The sequence below is a fragment of the Colletotrichum lupini genome, chromosome 2 (genome assembly GCF_023278565.1).
Source record: "Colletotrichum lupini chromosome 2, complete sequence".
Lineage (NCBI taxonomy): Eukaryota > Fungi > Ascomycota > Sordariomycetes > Glomerellales > Glomerellaceae > Colletotrichum > Colletotrichum lupini.
In genome coordinates, this window is record NC_064675.1 from 1,511,386 (window position 1) to 1,527,227 (window position 15,842).

Sequence of the window (15,842 nt, forward strand, 5' to 3'; positions counted from 1 at the left end):
AAGCTGCTCGGTTGCGCAACAACCAGGTCAAGATCTCGAGCAATAAGCACAGCAAGTATGGTTTTAACAGGAAATCGAGTGCACTACACCAAAGAAAGCCTATCCTGGCGCTGAAGCATAGACCTCATAAGTATTTGACCGTTGAGATGAATACCAATTACATGAGTCGCGCCAGATCACACTTATCGAGACTCCAGGAGTTCTCAAAGGGACCTTGAGTGATCCATGCTTCCTGCACGGCACCGTCCAGAGTTCATCCCGTTAAAAGAGAAGATGTGGGAGAAAGTGCTTGAAGCATGCAATTTCGTCGAAGGGGGAGGCCCGAATTTTCTACGTTGGACCCTGGTCCTTTACACCCTCGGTACACCCGAATGTGGCCACGGACTATGGCAGGTGAATTCCGTCAGAACTCAGTACGATAACATGTATATACGCTAGATCGGGTGCTGCTCTTTTTTTCCCCCATTAGACCCAAGATTCCGGTTGCTTGCGAATCTGAACTATTTTACTGGCAACATGTCTGAAGTCTCTGTGATCCCAGCCCCGCCGGGCGTCACGGTCGACTTTGACCACCCGAGGCAGCAAAAGGTGCTGGAGCATTACCTGCTCTTTGGTGTTGGTGGTACTATTGCCTTCATTGCCCTGTGCCAAAGATTTTACACCAAATTATTCCTTTCAAAAGGGCTGCAAGTTGACGATGGTGAGTTTACCTTGGTTGATCGACCTAGTATTTCGCCAAAAAACTGACTATTGAAAGCTTTCATGTTTCTGGGATGGGTAAGTTCGGCTCGACGATCCACTGATCGCTGTTCAGCTCCTTGGCTACCAGATCATTGTCTAACCTTCCTTCACTCAGGGTGCCTCCGTGGTCACTCAAGCAATGCTTGTTGGTATGTCTGGCCCATCTTGCATGCTGTAGGTCACTTGAAGCTGACCAGAGTTCTGCAGCTTCTATTGCTGAAGGTGGCATGTGCGCTCATGCCTGGGAGATGCCAATGTCAAGATTCGTGCGCTACTCCATCGTCAGTCAATCGCAAAAGCCCCTAATTGCCATAGGATGCTGACATGATACAGACAACCTACGTAACAGCGCCCGTCTTCATGCTGTGCAATGGCTTTACAAAATTGTCTCTTTTGACATTTTATCTTCATCTTTCACCCCAGAAGTGGTTTAAAGTAGCAGTATGGACGGGTATTGCTGTGGTTTCGCTGTATACAGCATGCATCACTATCCTGATGCTGTTCCACTGCAATCCCGTCAGGAAAGCTTTTGACTTCACCATCACCGGCGGAAAGTGCCTCGACGTTGGCATTCTGTACATGGCCACGGCTGTGTCTAATATCATCACTGATGTCATGCTGTTCATTCTTCCGATGCCTATGATCTTCAGTCTTCGCATGAAGATGGCATCAAAGATTGGGGCCGTTATAATCTTTGCTATTGGATCAATGTAGGCGGCACTTATCCCTCAAAGCTCAATCAAGTATTTCCCACTGACTTCATGAAAAGGACCGTGGCGACTTCCATCGTTAGATTGACCTACCTACCCCCACTACTCGTCAGTGTAGATCCGTCATGGGATGCTGCCCCTGCGAATATCTGGACGTAAGTGCTCCTGATCACTGCTTTCTTTGCCTCTTCATTGTCCTAACCCCTGCTCTGAATAGTTTCGTTGAAGCCAACCTCTTTGTGATTTGCGGCTCGATGCCCACCCTACGAAAGTTCTTCAAGCATTTCGCGCCAAAGCTTATGGGCTCCTCCACGAACCCATCATCTTACGCAGTCGGCGGTTATCGAATGTCATACGCGCATCAAAGATCAACGAATGCCATGAAAAGCCGTCAAAGAAAACAATACGAACAGTTTCCGGACGAGAACGAAATGCATACCTTCCACTCCGATCGCAAGAGGATGAACGAAGAAGACCCCGGCTTCTCATCCGTAGTAGTTGCCGGTGGGAGGGAGAGCGCCGACGATATGAGCGACAAGGCGATTCTACAGACCAAAACCGTCACGATACAGCGTGATTGAGGGGCACATATTCGTAATGTCTAATGATTCGGGCCGGGATTTAGAGGACACAAAATTCGCATCGGACTGGAGTTTGGGCGGGGTTGTACTGGGAAAATTGTTTTGAGCGACGTTATCGTATGATAAAGCCAGGACTGCACACACATTGTAAAAGATAATGCATCAAATTATATTGTACAACCGCTGCGGCTTGCCCTCAGTGTGAACCTAGACCAAGAGTAAGCATCTGTAAGTCCAGAATTCCCACAGAATTCATATACTTTGGCGGCACTAGAAGCAATACAATCGCGCTGTCTCGGCTACCGTAGCCGGGCTAAACTGCAACAAATCCAGAGCTCTAGTAAGCTGTGTTCCGAACTGCCCTGTTAAGTTCCCGTTTGACTGACGTCTTGACTCCGTTTCTGTCGGCCTCGATTATAGGTCTAAGTTCAGGATTTGTGACTCGATCGTACGACAGCTCTGTAAATCACCTGCACGAGCCTTGTCGCCATGGTCCTGAAGATCGAAGTGTCCGTACAAGCGTTTCCCGTATCTCGTATGCCGGAAGTGGCGGACGGCAGATATTTTCCCGTCAGCAATTAGGTGGGATAGGGGTTGATAAAGTACTCACTTTCTAGGTCATTCCGGCTAAAGCCGAGAGGATTCAGGACACTGCTCTCCCAGAAGCCCTCTGAGAGTTTGATAAAAACTTCCAAACTCTAACAGAAAGACTGGGACTCCCATCAATCTGGGTTCTGACTAGATTACAGCGGCTGTTTTCGCGGGCATCGTTGACATGGAGCCCCTTGTCTGCAGATTACGGTGGTGATGGTTCGGAATCAGCCGAGCAAATCTCTTGGCGAGTCGTGACCCCCTTTCCCCGTTATTGGCTTCGAGTGGGGCAGGGCCGACGGCGGGTCTAAGCCGAGGATGTTCGAGGGTCCTACTGTAGCAGCAGCGCATTACCTAAGGCTTCCTCAGCCACAGTGGCTCAGGCTAGTCTACCATAGTATTCCGTGTATCTCCCAGCTATTGCGGCATCACGCCGTCAATGACAGGTTCTTTGGAAGTACGGAGTAAGAATTGTGTCTCTATTAACTTACCCCTCCTCTCTTTAGGTCTTCAAGTTATAACTTGGAGTCGTTGTGTTAGCATTCAGACGGTAAAACTCATCCTGGTGGGATATGCATGCCCAGAACATTGAGTATTTGCATCAGCATTTATATTCCGTTTCGTTGGCGCGAATGTCAACAAAGTCATTGTGCTGCTATATTTTTCAAACCATCTTTTTCCTAGCCTTCCACGAAGCGACAATTTTGAATCATTGAAAGACCTGATTATCGAATTTTCTCGGTGGTATATCGAGCTGAAAATCATAATGTGTCTTTGCAGGTGCGTCTGATGAATTGCCTCAGCTTACAATTCGGCCTGTTCAATATATTGTTTTCCGGAGTCCGCCCTGCGGTGCAAGCCATCGAAGGCGAACTGCATCCCCAGTAACCACAGAACAAACACAAACGATAAGTGCTTAGAAATCAGGAGTGGAAAAATAGGCACTGGTCTGGGTGATATGTTCCTGCAGGGGGCTTATAAATCTATGAGCGTGCAGCCGGTCGGTCACGGACACCAATATGCAGATTCCTCCGAGTGATTGCACCTCCACAGTCAGCTCACACCTCCAGTGAGCTGCTGCAACTCTGAACAACCGCAAAAAACGCGTAACAGACCGGCCAGAACTGCTATGAGTTATCGAGCCTCGCCAGAGGTCAGGAGTTCTGAAGAAGGAGTCTAGAAGCGACCGCGATTGATTATGAAGCAAAGTAACGCTTCAGCACTTGCGATGAGCTCCTATGCTTTGACAAACTCGTGCCGTCGGCTGGGTTGTACATTTTCCTTCTGACTTCTCTCTTGGTTTGAGATGATAGACGTCAAGTCGCCATGTTTCGAACATCGTGTCTCCTTGTCATACAGTGATCCACCCTTCACAGTTACGTTCCTCACAAGCAAAGTGTCGGATTGGAAGTCCAATTCGACCGCGGCATACAGCCGACTGCGCAGGGGCCAATTAGGGGCCCTATTTACGATTATCGTAGCTAGCCTAACCTATAGTTAGAACCTCCTTTTTATACCTACGTAAATATTTATATAGTTTAATTAATCTCTTCGTTACTTACGGTTCGAACTAACTACCTTATTATAAAGATATTAATACTAATTAGTAATTAAATTCTATTATTATAAATCGATAAGGTATTTTATTATATAAAAAAAACGACCTCTTAATATTATACGGAATAAGAGACTCGTACTAATTAACCTTACGGAAGTAAATAAAAAAGGAGGCAATTCTTAAATACTATACGGAATTAAGTAATTATAGCCTTTTACTACCTACGAGAGGTTAACGTTTACTACGTTAAACTACGTTAATTAACAGAACTGCTTAAGTAATTAGTTTTTTTACTATCGCCCCGAGTAGCTTTTTTACTAAACGACTTTTTCCGTAGCCGGCCCGCAATTAGAAATTAACTAGTTAAATTAGTAAAAAAAAATACTTACGTAACGACTACCTACCTAATTAATTAGCGCAACGAACGAGCTTAATAATATAATATAAAAAAATATTATACGATTAAAAAAGGGGATCTCTAAACGTAAATATTCTTAATTAGTAATAAAGGTAACCCTATAGGAATTATTAAGCTAAGAGATCTATAGTATATAGAAAAGTTTATTATTATAAGGATTTTATAAGTATACCCTTAAGCCCGCGATCTAAATAACCTCCTTATAGCTCCCTTAACTACTCCCCGGGTATTACTTAGGAATATAGTATAAGGGATGGTTTAACGAGGGAGGAGGGGATTTAGAAGTCCTAATAATATCGAATTAAAAATATTACGGATCTCGGAGATTAACCTAAGAAGAAGGCGGCTACTCTAAAGTAGTCTTATAACCTCCCGCTAGAGTTACTATTAACTTAAAAAAAAGCTAAAAAAATAAGGATTTAAAAAAAAAAAAAGAATCCTCTAGAAAGGCCGCTAAAGGGCTTCTTTTTATATTAGCTCTTAGCACGAGATTACTAATTTTAAGAAATCGGTAATTAGTAAAAATCCTAAGACTAATTACTATATTTTATTATAGTAATATAAACGTCTATTACTACTATTATTAAAAAGAACTACTAGAACCTACCCTTTTATATTAAATAAAAAAGAGAATTTTAGTAAGTACGATAGTTAGTAATTTAAAAGGGTAGTAGTAATCGCTAGAAATAGTAAAAACGAGAGTAGTAGCGAGATAGCGAGAAGAAGCGGGAATCTCCTAGACCTTAATAAATTCGTTAGGTAGTAAAAGTACGGATTTATTATAACTAGCGCGCGGATTAAATATATTCTTATTAAAATTAAATACGCTAGCGATTATTAATATAGGTATAAGCTAGAGCACGACCCTTAGTAAGTTAGGGTAAAGAAGAAAAGGATAAAACCCGATCCTAAATAGAATCCTAATCCCTTATAAGTAAGTAAATATTAACCCGGACTATTAGGGGACGTAAATATATAGAATCGCGGATTAGCCTAACGGTAAGTAAATTAACGTAGTATTAATCTATTTAACTAAGGTTTATAAGAAAAAGGGGCTATAGGGGTAACCCCTATTTTACGAGATCGTAAACGACCTTAGTTACTAATTAGATAAATAGTTCGCGAGCGCAAGCCTAGGAATTATAAAAGTAATTAATAGATTTTTTTATAAATAAGGGGTATTACTAGCGTAACTATAATTATAAGAACTATATAAAATACTAGTAGCGATAATTATAAAGGAGGAATTCGTGCTATAGAACTAGGTATAGGTTAATAGAGCGTATAATCGCTTTTATAAATTTAGAAAAAGGGTGAACGACTTAGATTTCCTCCCTATAATTACTAATAAAAATCTATTATTATAAAAAGATATACTAGGGTAAAATATAGTATTAGAAGTACGATAATTAATAATTCTACTTATTTCGATTTATAACTCGTTACCGTTACTAATACGAAATTCGGCGCTAATCGGTTAATAAAAAAAGAGGTAAATAACTCGAAGTTACTAATAGTACGTAACGACGCAGGGATTATATATAAATACTAAAAATCTAGTAGCGAATACGAGGTAATTTATAGACTTTAAAAAGATCTTCCTAAAAGAGAAATTATACTCTAGGGGGAAGTATAAGGTCTTATAAAAAACCCTAACGATATTTTACGATTATTATAAAAAAGTCGGAATTAGGGAATATTAGTACTATTTGGTAATTAATATCGTACTCGTAAGCAAAGCCTTTAATTATTATTATAAAGTAGTACGTAATTTTAATTAAAACGACTTTCTTAGTATAATTAATGCAATCTAAAGCCGCTTTAAGACCTATAATAAGAACCTAGAGCTCCTATTTAAGCTACGAGTAATTTCTTTCGTATCTATAGCTAGGATAATAGAGGGTAAATCGTAAGTAAAGATCTTTAAAAAGCTTATCGATCGAATTAATAAGCTAGTAAAAACCTAGCTAAATAAGGGGATAAACGAGCGGAAAGTTAGATATTTTTATACCGTAGTCTAGCGTATATTAAAGGTAAAAATAACCCTATACTAAGTACTTAAAAACTATAAGACGCTCTACTCGAGGCTAAGATTTAGTTTTAATATTAAGGTAAGAATGCCGCGCTAAACCTATTTCTAAGTATATAACGGCCCTTATTAATAATATTAAGTCGATTAAACGTATAATAAGAAAAGAAAAGAGGCTAAATATAGTAATCGCTAGTAAGGAGGCTAAGATTTATTAAATAAGTAGAGATTTAACTTACGGGTAGGGTAATAAAAAAAGTAATACTATATTTATAAAAAAGATAGATATTAGTTAAGTAACTACTCTAAAGAAGAGCGTATTAAATTATATAAATAGTATAAAAAGTTAAGGGTAGTAAATAATAAAACTAACTCTCGTTAGTTTAACTAATTCTTTATTATATATAAGGGCAGATCCGGGGGTACGGAACCTAGCGACGGTAGCTAAAGTAGCGGCCTAAAGTATATACCCCCTAGGGGAGATTCGGAAGATAAGGAAGATCTTACCCCCTATATTAACGAATTAGATTATAATAAAATTAACGATATTAACTACTCTTTTTTTACCCCGTTAGCCTCTAGAGGATATACGAAGCTAAACGAATAGAGGGTAGTAAAAGCTCTTAATAAGTAGGCTTTTATTTATAAATAGTAAGAGAAGGTCCCTTAAATAACGGATACGGAAGCGGCTAAAAGGGCGAATTTAATAGTACCGAAGCCTATTCTCTTAATAAATAAAGAGAAGATACTATTTTTTTTAATATTTAAAGAAAAGGAATATAGTATTAAGTAAATCTAAGGGCAGCTAGAGGGGTCCTTTTTATACTACTTAAATTACTTAAATACTAAGCTTATATAAGTATTTTATACGAGCGAAAAGTACGGCCTAAATAATTTTTATAAGATTATTTTAAATATTAAAGTATTATAATAATTAATAAAAAGAAAAGGGTAATTCTAAGCGCTATAGAAAATCGTATTAATAATACTTAATACGTCGATAGTAGGTATTACGAGGATTAGCTTCGGCCTAAGTAAGGAAATCGTCGCCCTAAGTATAATAAAAATAGAAACGCACTTCGGAACGATAACTTTCTATATCCTACCCGTTAATACCCCATTTCTCCTATATTTAAAAAATATAGATCGACTAAGTATTATATTTAATAATACGAGGAATAGAATCTCTAGCCGTAAGTACTTCGAAATAGTTAAACGACGATAGGGGTATGCGTTTATAAGGCTTATTAATAATACGAAGTTAATTAATTACCTAACGGAAAGTAAGCTTAGATAACTATATTAGAAATTTAGCTACCCGTTAATTACGAGGCTATATAACTTCTTAAAGTATTTAGGTAATAATAATATTAAAATAGGGGCGCTAGAGTAGTTAATAAAAGTATATTACTAATACTAAATAAATACGCAGAGCCTATATAAATTTAAATTTAAATTACGTAATAAGCTTAACTTTAATTAAGAGATCGTTATTAATATTTTCTATTTAAATAGTTAACCGGTCTTATATATAATTAACGAGGCTATATTATTTTAAATAGGGCAATTCCTACGGGATTTATAAGTAAAAATAGTATAAATAGCTTTATAAAAAAGCTAAATTAATATATACTAAGGACTACTAAATAGTATTAGAACCGACGCTAGTATTAGTTTTAAATTAGTAAAATTTAAGGTAAATATAACGGCCTACGGTATATAGTTAAAAGTCGTGCCCGTCGAAGCGTACTATAGTATTAAAAAAGTAAAAAGGGCGCACTAGTAATTAAAAAGAGCGTTTAAAATTATTAAAAAAGAAAATCCTAATTCCGACGACGACGAATACCTCTAAATAGTACTTAAATACTATAACGATATTATAGGGCCTAACGGGCTTATACCGACGCTTTTAATATTTAGAGTATATTTAAGAACGACCTTAGCCTCGCTATTATTATTAAACGTAAGCTAGCGAGCTTAAGTAGTTAAAAAAATAATACGGGTACTGTGCGAAGTAAGCGTAAAAAGGTAAGTTAATAAGGTAATTACTATACGTAATAGGCCTAATATAGGGGTTAATTTAAATATATCTTTAAATTTAGATATACGAGTATAATACGAAATTACTTAATAATAGGCTAAGCTATATAAATTAATTTCCGTTAACGAGCGTTTTTATATAGTTATAAGAGATCGTAACTAGCTACTTAAGGTATTAATTACGGTAGTTAGACTATATTATATAGATCCTATCGAGGTGATTTCTAGCCTATAAAAAAAAGAAAAGCTAAGGGAAGTTATATAACACGCGGCAGAGGTATAGGAAATCATCCTTAACGAAATCGTCGTAGTAGTATTAATAAACGACGAGGAAAAGGAAATTACTAAAAGGGTACTAATACTACTAGCGAGACGTCGCGGGAGACCACGACGGTAAGTACTAACGTAGCAATTTATTACTAATAACGAGGTAATTAACACCTTTTATATAGTAAAAAAGAAAGCCGATTTCGAGCTAGTAGTTAAACTACGTAAAAAAGGCGTAATTATAACTACTAAAAAGCCGTATAAGGGATTAGATCTTATTAAAATAAACACTTTGCGCGATCGAGGGGTCTATCGATTTATCCTCTACGATTTAGAAAAGTATATAAACCTCTGCATATTTAAATCGCAAATAGTTTATAAAATTAAAAAAAAAGGAATACCCTAACTATACGAGAAGTCTAGATACGTAATTTAGGGATATAGTAACGTTAAAAAGGCGGCGCTACTTATATAATTACTTACTATATAGCGCTATAACTAACGATTAATAATAATACTAATAGTATTATTATAAAAAAAGGGATACGAGATTTAGAGCCGTAATATTACCTAGGTATATACCCAATTAGCTATAGGGCTTATAAAGAAAATCCTAGCCTATTTACCGAAGGAAATGGCTAGTAAGTACTTAGAAGGTATAATTATTAAAGTGCTTAAGCTACTATATAGGCTCGCAGAATCGGGCACCTATTAGTAGGCTACTTACTATAATTTTTATATTAATTAATTATTAATAATTACCTCTACGTATAACCCGTACTTACTAATTGCGGAGTACGAAGGTAACTAATTTAGGATCGTCGGAATATAGACCGATAATATATTAAGCCTATTTAATATTAACTTTATAAAAAAGGAGGATAAGGAGCTCTAAAAAGCGGGCTTTATAATAAAGCTAAAAGAGGTCCTTATAATAAATACCCCCCTAGTATTTAACGGCGGGATTTTTATAATTAAAGGGGAAACCGTCGTTTTTTAGTAAAAAGGGTAGGGCGAGAAGATTAACCTCGTTAATTTAAAAATAACTAATATTAAAAAGCGGTATAAGGCTAAGCTTATGCGAGGGGTATATATTATAAGTATTTATTAACCTAAGGTAACTTTTAATTATATTAGGGTAGCGCAGGCTATAGATCTAACTAAATAAAACGTTAAGGTACTTAATAAACGGCTTAAGTAGTAGTAAACGAATCTTAATTAAGGTCTCGTCTACTACCTAATCGACCTTATAACTAATAAGCTCTACGTCTTTATTAATAGGTTATTTATAAATAATAACGACCTTACTTCGTAATTAAGGTATATTATTATCTTAGTTAACGAGAGTATGGGCGAGAGCGAATTTACTATATATAGTAATATAATCTACTACTCGTTAACTAAAAATAAGTAAATAATGAGAAATATACTAGCGTCGGAGGTCTATAGTATAGTTAATAGCGTTAACCTCTCTTATATAATTTTAATAACGCTAAAAAAGATTATTAATCGAATTAACCTTCTACCTATTTTAACGGTTATTTATACCAATTCCTACTCGCTATATAAATACCTCGTTAAATTAAAAATAACGAAGGAAAAGAGGCTTATAATCGATATTATAGCCCTTAGGTAATCGTATAAAAAGCGCGAGATATTTAAAATCCGTTAGATTAATAGTGAAGATAACCTCGCAGACGCTTTTATAAAAGTAGTACTAAATAAGGAATTAAAATAATTCGTAAGTAGCGGAAAAGTTATTATATAAATAGAGGGATAGGTTATATAAAAAGAGAAGAGAAAAGGGGGAAAAGGAGACGACTTAGTAAATAGGCCCGAGGTCGAATTATATCTCTAACCGTAGCGGTTAAATCGATAAAAGAAAGAGAAAGTTAGTATCGGATTAGAAGTCTAATTTAACTATAGTATATAGCCGACTGCGTAGGGGCTAATTAAGGGCCTTATTTATAATTATCGTAGCTAGCCTAACCTACGGTTAGAACCTCCTTTTTATACCTACGTAAATATTTATATAGTCCAATTAATCTCTTCGTCACCTACGGTTCGAACTAACTACCCTGTTATAGGGATACTAACACAAAGAATCTTCAATCTCTCTTGGATAAATACTTCGTTAAATTCAAGGCTTACTAACTCACAATGTCGATCAAACTTTGGGACTCCGTGACATCTTCCTTCCTGTGTCCACAGAGTGCTGATTACTCTCAATGAACTTGGGCTCGAGTACGATTTGACTCAAGTTAACCTCATGAAGGAAGAACAAAAGGTTCGTAGCTGTGGCCTGCTCAAAGTTCATTCACAAATCTCCATCCATGAAGCTCTGACAATCTGTATCAGAATCCCGCATACGTCAAGGAACGACACCCCTTTGGCCGCATACCTGTCATCCAAGATGGAGATTTTCAACTCTTCGAATCCCGAGCCATTTGCCGCTATCTCGTCACCAAGTTTGGCGGTCCCTTTAGCTCTCTTGATGCCGTCATGAGCGGTGATCCAGTCAAGATTGGGAACTTTGAGAAGGCTCTCAGTATTGACTAAGGTACCCCTACTTTGACCCATCCGTCAGGGCGTTGTGCAACGAGAAGATGTGGAAGAAGTAAGGCCAAACTGCTTGACTCTTGAGTAGCAATTCTTTACTGACAATGCGACCTACCCAAGCCCAGCTGAGCCGGCGTATCCTTCTCAAGTGGAAAAAGCAACTGAAATGTTCAAAACTGCACTTGATTATTACGAAGACTTCCTGGGCTCCAATGCTTATCTAGCTGGGAATGTAAGATCAAATGCACCTCTTGCTATCCGGGCTACGTTGCTAGGCTGGAAGCTTCTTATAACCGTGCGATAGGACTTCAGCCTTGCTGACATATATATCTTCACCTGGATGTCTTACATCCACTTGCTAGGCTTGTACGAAGAAGTTACCGCGAGACCACATGTTGAAGATTTGTGGAAGCGTGTTTCGGGCCGCTCGGCCTGGAAATCTGCTGTGAAGGATATGCCGCAGTAGAAAGCCTGTTTTAAAGTGGCTGGGTAGTTTGTGCAACGATTTCTGTCAGGTATTGAGGTGAGGGAAACTTCTTGTCTGAGATATCTAGGGAGTCGCGAAATACCTGGGGGGGGGGGTAGGCGTTCTTACCGGGCAGAATCAACTAAGCGCCAAGCGATGATTTATAGTTGCATATCTATCCGACAAGTTTCCATGCGAACAAGCTAAGCACCAAGGGCTATCGTGAGGTTATTTGATATACTCGGCTTCTAAGTCAGACATCTTAAGCCTTTTGGAAAACGTCATGGAATTGAGTGAGACTGGTGTACGGCACACGGATAGAAGTCCGAGAGTGCTTGACTGGCGCAGTGTTCAGGTTGGCGGTGACTTTTGACCCATGTTTGTTCATTCCCAATAAGGCAACCAGAAGCGTCGCAGCAGTCACCAGCTTCAAGCGCAAGCTTGGAGTACCACAAATACTTCCCCTCACAGAAAGCTCACTAGGTCAGTATCTTGAAGTTGTTTCATCTACCGACCTTCGTTTTCGTTGGTATTGCTTCACAATGCATTGTTCATCAAGTCTTTCAAGAGCCACCTTGCTCCTTTCTTGCATCGTACCATCTCTCGCGTCACAATGCACGCCCTCAACCCCTGAAAAGCCCCGCGTATTCCTCTTGAGCGACATCGCCAACGAGCCCGATGATGCGCAGTCGCTCGTGCGACTTCTGGCCTATGCTAATGATCTTCAGATTGAAGGCCTAGTGGCGACGACGAGTGTCTGGCTGAATGACACCACCCGCCCAGACCAGATGCACGACATTGTCGACGCATACGGCGAAGCACTGCTAAACCTAAAGAAACATGCTCCCGGCTGGCCTGAAGCATCCTATCTCAAAGGCCTAATTGCTACCGGCTTGCCGGTCTACGGCATGGACGGCGTCGGCGAAGAAAAGGACAGCGAAGGCTCCGACAAGCTTGTAAAGGCAGTCGACGCCTCGGACGAGCCGCTCTGGGTCCCGGTATGGGGAGGGGCGTCCGTCCTGGCGCAGGCGTTGTGGCACGTCAACGCGACGCGATCGTCCTCCGAGATCGAAGCTTTCGTCTCCAAGCTCCGCGTTTATGCGATTTCTGATCAGGACAATACCGGCTCGTGGATCCGTCGAAACTGGCCGCAACTCTTTTACATTGCCAGTATCCATCACTTCAACCGCTACGCCGTTGCCGCGTGGGGCGGCATCTCGGGTGAGGAGTACTACAACTTTCCGAGCTTCTCAAACCAGGAGGTCATATCGCCAGATTGGATCAGGCAGAATATCCAGAGTGTCGGGCCGTTGGGGGCGAAGTATCCTGACGCTGACTTCATTGTCGAGGGCGATACACCTTCGCTTCTCTACCTGATCCCCAACGGGCTCTCCGACCCCGAATATCCGGAATGGGGATCTTGGGGCGGCCGATATGGACCCGTCACCTACGGTGAGGGTCATTACGCGGATACGGTGGACGTCCTGAAAGGGGCTTCGGGAAGGACGATCATGAGTTCGCAGGCGACCGTGTGGAGATGGAGGGAGGCGTTCCAGAACGACTTTGCTGCCCGTATCAAGTGGTCCGCCAGTCCTGAATTCGGTGATGCTCACCATGCCCCTGTCGTGGTGCTGAATGGAGACACGTCTCGCAAGATTGTGAAAATGATCGTCAAGGAGGAGGACGTCATCGGGCTCGATGCGCGAGAGTCTTGCGACCCGGACGGAGGAGAGTTGACGTACAAGTGGTGGCAGTACTTGGAGCCATCATCAAACAACAATAATCCAGGACGAGACGTCGGCAGACTGGAGCTGAGTGATACCGACGCTCCCATTATCACAGTCACGATGCCTTCAGAGGAGGCTCTCCGTGCCCCAGGCAGAAATCGTCACCCGAATGACGACAAGCATATGCATCTCATCCTTGAGGTCTCTGATGGTACGCTGGTTTCCTATCGCAGGGTCATTTTCACCATACTCGGACCTATGAGTAAGACAGGGGATGAAAAGTCTTCAGCCGGAAAGGCGGCTGAGCAAGCCGTTCATGATGAGCTGTGAGCAGTCAATTGATTATGACGAGAATAACCCCGTGCGGCCCGTCTTCTCCCCAAGACTAGCCAGGTGGCAGGCAAGAATACATGGATCAACCATTTCGAACCCGAAAACAACTCCACGCTTTTTGATGCAACCCGTGATGTGCACAAAGAGAAAGAATGAAAGGCCTTCCGGCATGCAAGTTACAAAAGGAAAAACGTGAGAAACATGTTCCATATAAATCCAACACACATGCCTACCAGCGCTCGATAGCCCACGGGCACGAGGGCGAAATTGAGCATAGCCACCAGAGGCCAAAACTTCCACGCAGCCTTGATGAGGTCGAATATCCTCTCGCTCCAGATCTGGTAGACGATCGGAGAGAAACCAAAGCGCAGGGCGGACGTGATGAGAAGAAAGGCCGAGTTCATCATGAACAGGCCGACGGTCTGGTCGACAAGCACCTTGCGGGCGACATTGAAATAGTTCTTGGGGGCCGCCTTCTCGGGTTTCTCGGGCTTCTCGATCTTGGGCTCTACGATGGACGCCTTCCTTCCCCTGCCGCGGGCCGACGACGCCGAGTTGGGAAACTGGTCTTCGAGAAAGTGCTGCCACCAGTAGTTGATGTGGCCCTGTATGAAGCCAAAGGTCGCGAACTCGAGGACGCGACGGACGTCGAGCGGGGCCCCGGCACTGCCGCCGGCCTGCCTGTGCTGGTTGACGATCTGTGCCGTGAAGTTTGCGGTGCCCTTGAGTAAAGAAGACTGGATCGCCGTGGCGAGAATGGAGGGCATTATGGGCGTCTCTGAATGTGCGTGCAAACGTCCCTCCACGAAGTACAGATACGTTGGTCGTCTTTGAAGTCTATTGGAAGGGCGGCAGAGCGTGAGGGATGGCGCATTAAGGCTGAATCTCACATGTGAGCTGGAGGCTTAGCTTGTGGTTGGAGTTGGGGGCCTAGCTGGGTGTTTGAAAGTTGCGGTGTGTCCCATTTAATTGGGACCACGTTGTACATTCCAGAGGGGGGGAGTTGGAGCACAGAGCCCCTTCTGCTCGGTCGGCCAATATCAGCGCCGAGATCGTGCCCAATCTCGGTACGCCCTGCCGCTCCACAGATGAAACAGGAAAGAATAACCACTCTTGCCCAAGGATGGAATGCCCGCTTAGAGATGTTGGTTGACGAGACTACAAAGCTGACGAGATCACAAGGAGCATCAAACGCTCCGATTCTCTCCAATCGTTTGAACAGAAGTGAGCGTGGATTGTAGGCGTTGTTTCCCAAGCTGACCAAGTTCAGTGACCCTAAATGCATCGACCAGCAGCCTAGAAAGTCACCATTCGCAAAGCTACAAAGAGCAATGAACGAGATATGTACCGAAGCCAAGAGGTTAATTCCGCCGCCTCAATCAGTTTGAATGCAGACGACCGTTTGGGAATTCCTCTCCACATATCAAATAGCTGTGATCATAATCTGACATCCGGGGCGAATGAAAGTTAGGCTTCAAATGTGCTTCATTCAAGTCGAACGTTCTCTATCTCAGCCCAGATCTCCCAGAAACCTGCGGAGTTGATAGGTTTTATCGACCAAGTTGAAGGAAAGTTTCGTAAATTTTCATACAACCTGCGCACATATTGGGGGTGAGAAGCCGGCCATACCAGAAATTCCAGAGTAGTCTTCAAAGCTCGCATCAACTTGTGATGGGGCGCAATAGCTGGGTGTTACAGAAACTCACCATAAACATGTGGACAAGTGCAAAGTGAGGGCTGGGACAATAACCACAAACCAGTCTATATTCTCGATACTTGGGCTTGAAAAAACAGTAATGTTGCGTATACGGATCTCAAGCAA

At 41.3% G+C, this 15,842-nt stretch overlaps 5 protein-coding genes across 5 annotated transcripts; 3 read left to right on the plus strand and 2 right to left on the minus strand.

The window, feature by feature from the left end:
• Positions 1-516: 516 nt before the first annotated feature.
• On the plus strand, positions 517-2,032 carry CLUP02_02825 (uncharacterized protein; the record flags this gene model as incomplete). Its single annotated transcript, XM_049281853.1, has 7 exons — positions 517-700; positions 758-777; positions 857-890; positions 949-1,022; positions 1,075-1,451; positions 1,511-1,606; positions 1,669-2,032. 7 exons carry the CDS (start codon positions 517-519, stop codon positions 2,030-2,032), a joined length of 1,149 nt encoding a protein of 382 aa, XP_049138996.1.
• A 5,587-nt stretch (positions 2,033-7,619) lies between these two features.
• Positions 7,620-7,853, plus strand: CLUP02_02826 (uncharacterized protein; the record flags this gene model as incomplete). The annotated part of the gene is made up of 1 exon (XM_049281854.1): positions 7,620-7,853. A coding segment is annotated over one exon (234 nt), but the record flags the coding sequence as incomplete, so codon positions are not given.
• Positions 7,854-11,095: 3,242 nt separating this feature from the next.
• Positions 11,096-14,017, plus strand: CLUP02_02827 (uncharacterized protein; the record flags this gene model as incomplete). Its single annotated transcript, XM_049281855.1, has 8 exons — positions 11,096-11,119; positions 11,181-11,222; positions 11,294-11,483; positions 11,620-11,726; positions 11,799-11,939; positions 12,010-12,017; positions 12,148-12,182; positions 12,255-14,017. 8 exons carry the CDS (start codon positions 11,096-11,098, stop codon positions 14,015-14,017), a joined length of 2,310 nt encoding a protein of 769 aa, XP_049138998.1.
• Positions 14,018-14,196: 179 nt separating this feature from the next.
• CLUP02_02828 (Mpv17/PMP22 family protein) lies at positions 14,197-14,787 on the minus strand (the record flags this gene model as incomplete). Its single annotated transcript, XM_049281856.1, has 1 exon — positions 14,197-14,787. The coding sequence occupies one exon, from the start codon at positions 14,785-14,787 to the stop codon at positions 14,197-14,199; it is 591 nt and encodes a 196-aa protein (XP_049138999.1).
• Positions 14,788-15,505: 718 nt separating this feature from the next.
• CLUP02_02829 (uncharacterized protein) lies at positions 15,506-15,682 on the minus strand (the record flags this gene model as incomplete). Its single annotated transcript, XM_049281857.1, has 1 exon — positions 15,506-15,682. One exon carries the CDS (start codon positions 15,680-15,682, stop codon positions 15,506-15,508), a length of 177 nt encoding a protein of 58 aa, XP_049139000.1.
• Between the last annotated feature and the right edge of the window lie 160 nt (positions 15,683-15,842).